The sequence below is a fragment of the Dendrobium catenatum genome, unplaced genomic scaffold, assembly GCF_001605985.2.
Source record: "Dendrobium catenatum unplaced genomic scaffold, ASM160598v2 original_scaffold_209899, whole genome shotgun sequence".
In the NCBI taxonomy this organism is placed as follows: domain Eukaryota; kingdom Viridiplantae; phylum Streptophyta; class Magnoliopsida; order Asparagales; family Orchidaceae; genus Dendrobium; species Dendrobium catenatum.
Genome location: NW_021528311.1, coordinates 720,312 through 722,821, shown reverse-complemented (window position 1 = coordinate 722,821; position 2,510 = coordinate 720,312). Strand labels below are relative to the sequence as shown.

Here is a 2,510-nt window from a genome sequence, read left to right as displayed (position 1 = left end):
AGTAAAGTTCAATTACAATCCGAGCATAATTTGTAAATAATTAAATAAACAACTCTCATCATAATTTTAAGCTTGATTCTAACTCTATTTATAAATAGATAAATTCAAAGACATATTGCAGAATTCAAAACTCTTTCACAGCTCAGCTTATGGATCACATATAAATTCAACTTAACCATTGTTTGGAGGGGATTTACATCCATACCACCCTATTTATATATCTAATACTTAAAATTTTAATAATACATACATACAACACATAGATCACTTTCATATCAAATATGAGTAATATGAATGAAATATGAGTGTCATATTTAATATTAAAGTAATATAGGATGGTATATATGTAATATTAAAATTTTGAATCTTTGATATATAATATGTATGTAAATCCCCATTGTTTGTATGATGTTGGTTGAGGTCAAACAATGAACCATTTTCAGAAAAAAAATCTGGGTCGGATGTTCAATTTTGGTCAAAGTTTTATGCAAATAAATAAAAACAAACAAACAAGATCAGTTATTCAAATAAATATTTTTTGCAGTTTTTTATATTACATAACCACCAAAGCCTCAAAATGAAAAAAAAAAAAAAAAGTCTACTTGAACACATGAAGTTACATTTATTTACATTTTCTCCATAAGCAATCATCATATATTTAACCTCAATATTTATTTTCCATGCATCTGTTTACATCTAAATTTCCTTATAAAAAATAATACAAGAATATGACTTCCAAAAAATGGAAAAAAAAAAATTTAAATAATATTTTCCCTAATGAAATAACTCACCAAATCGTCCACTGGTTCACAGGCAAATTTCCTTTGCTTACTGCTTGGACTGCAACCTTCAGAATGAAAAAAATGTGGACCCATGGCTTTTACACAGGGAAAATGGCCGCAAAAATGGCAACTTTCTGCTACAAATTGTAAGTGGAGTTGCAGAACTCACCTTCTTTCATTTTCCTTGATAAGAACAGGAATCTGCCATTTCTTGGTGTTCTTTTTGGGATCATCAGTAAGACTGAGGTCATCTTCTTCCTCTTTAAATGTCTTCACAAAGGTAGTTGCACCAGCCAAGATCAATCTTTCTACCATGAAAAGCTCGTAATTGTTCTCAATTATTGGATCCAAAATGCTACTATAGTTTGATGAGTACGCCAACTTATACCTGCACCAACGAGCATGCCAATAATCAAAACTTGTGCAAGTCTGATTGCACAATTGATAGCCCAGAAGAAATATATGCCACGAATCATTCATCCAATAGCTCTGAAACTTTTTTGAAAGAAAAGATATGACAGGTGACCATTTATAGAAGAAACGATCATATATCAATCAATATAACAAAGAACTTGGTGTATGGAGGCCATGCTAATTGAATGCCAGTGGATGAAAAAACCATGATAAATATACTAACCATGAAAAATTCAAACAATTGCTATGATTTCCTTCTAAGTTCATTAGTTGAGCAACAAAGTATTTTCTAGAAGAAATAATCATACAGAAATCAATATAACAAGTTCAGCAATGCATGTAGATAATACATAATATGGGAAACTTTTTTTAAAGAAAAGTTACTGTTCATGCACTTCCTATCAACACAAAATAATTGGGAATTGCAACAGTAGATTAATTAACTAAATTGACCAGAGTGTAATTTTGTGAAATTTCACTCAATTGCCAAAAAAAGTGCAAAGGCTTATGGGCAGCTATTGAGTAAAATAGTCAAAATTCTCATACATGTTTTAATCATTGTTGTAATGTAAACAAGAAGAAGATGATCCATTCAACCAGTTAATAATTAGGTACTCCGGTGCATCATATAAAATATAAGAAAAATAATAATGAGCACACTTTCAGCATTTCAGTTTTTGGATGTACTACAACAAAACCCATAATAGCAATACCATTAAATAAATAAATAAAAGTTTAGATAGCAATAAAAGGAATGTTCTTAACCTTTTGTTACAACGGGTTTTAGCTTGATCCGGTGGTCTACAATAAGGGTCTGTTCGGTTACAAATAGGATCTATCAGATATTTTAAATCCAAAATTAATAAATCCTACAAACTATTTGGCATGATATATGTTTAATCTAACTAAATTCTAGGAAATTGTTTTTCAGATAATTTCAAGAGTTAGAATTAAAATGAAGGAAAAGAAAAGAATGCAGCGAAACTAGGGTAAATCTCTTAAATCCTACTTCCTATGGGGGTGTTTGGTATAGGATTGGATTCAATTTTAGTAGGATTTACTAAATTCTGTAAATCTGGATTTAGTTGTTGACCCGCTGAAATGAAACAAAAGAAAAGAAAAAAAAAATTCAAATCTTACCTACTCTGCCATCCCACGACCAGTGCACGTCGCACGACCGCTGTCGCTCGAAGTCGCATCTCCCCACGTTCTCGGCACGACTTCGCGTCATTAAATTGCAGAAGGAATGAGGCCTTCGGCCTCTAGTTCGCAGCCTCTGCTCACTCTCCTGCAAGCTCTCACTCTCTCCCTCTC

At 31.8% G+C, this 2,510-nt stretch overlaps 1 protein-coding gene across 1 annotated transcript; it reads right to left on the bottom strand.

The window, feature by feature from the left end:
* Window positions 1-602: 602 nt before the first annotated feature.
* On the bottom strand, window positions 603-1,277 carry LOC110096266. The gene is made up of 2 exons (XM_020822127.2): window positions 952-1,277; window positions 603-847 (listed from the first exon to the last, which is right to left on the bottom strand). Exons 1-2 carry the CDS (start codon window positions 1,260-1,262, stop codon window positions 829-831), a joined length of 330 nt encoding a protein of 109 aa, XP_020677786.1. The 5' UTR covers window positions 1,263-1,277; the 3' UTR covers window positions 603-828.
* Between the last annotated feature and the right edge of the window lie 1,233 nt (window positions 1,278-2,510).

Bases quoted from the DNA above. Each gene is read 5' to 3' on its own strand.
- LOC110096266 (XM_020822127.2), bottom strand. From the start codon at position 1,262: ATGAATGATTCGTGGCATATATTTCTTCTGGGCTATCAATTGTGCAAT.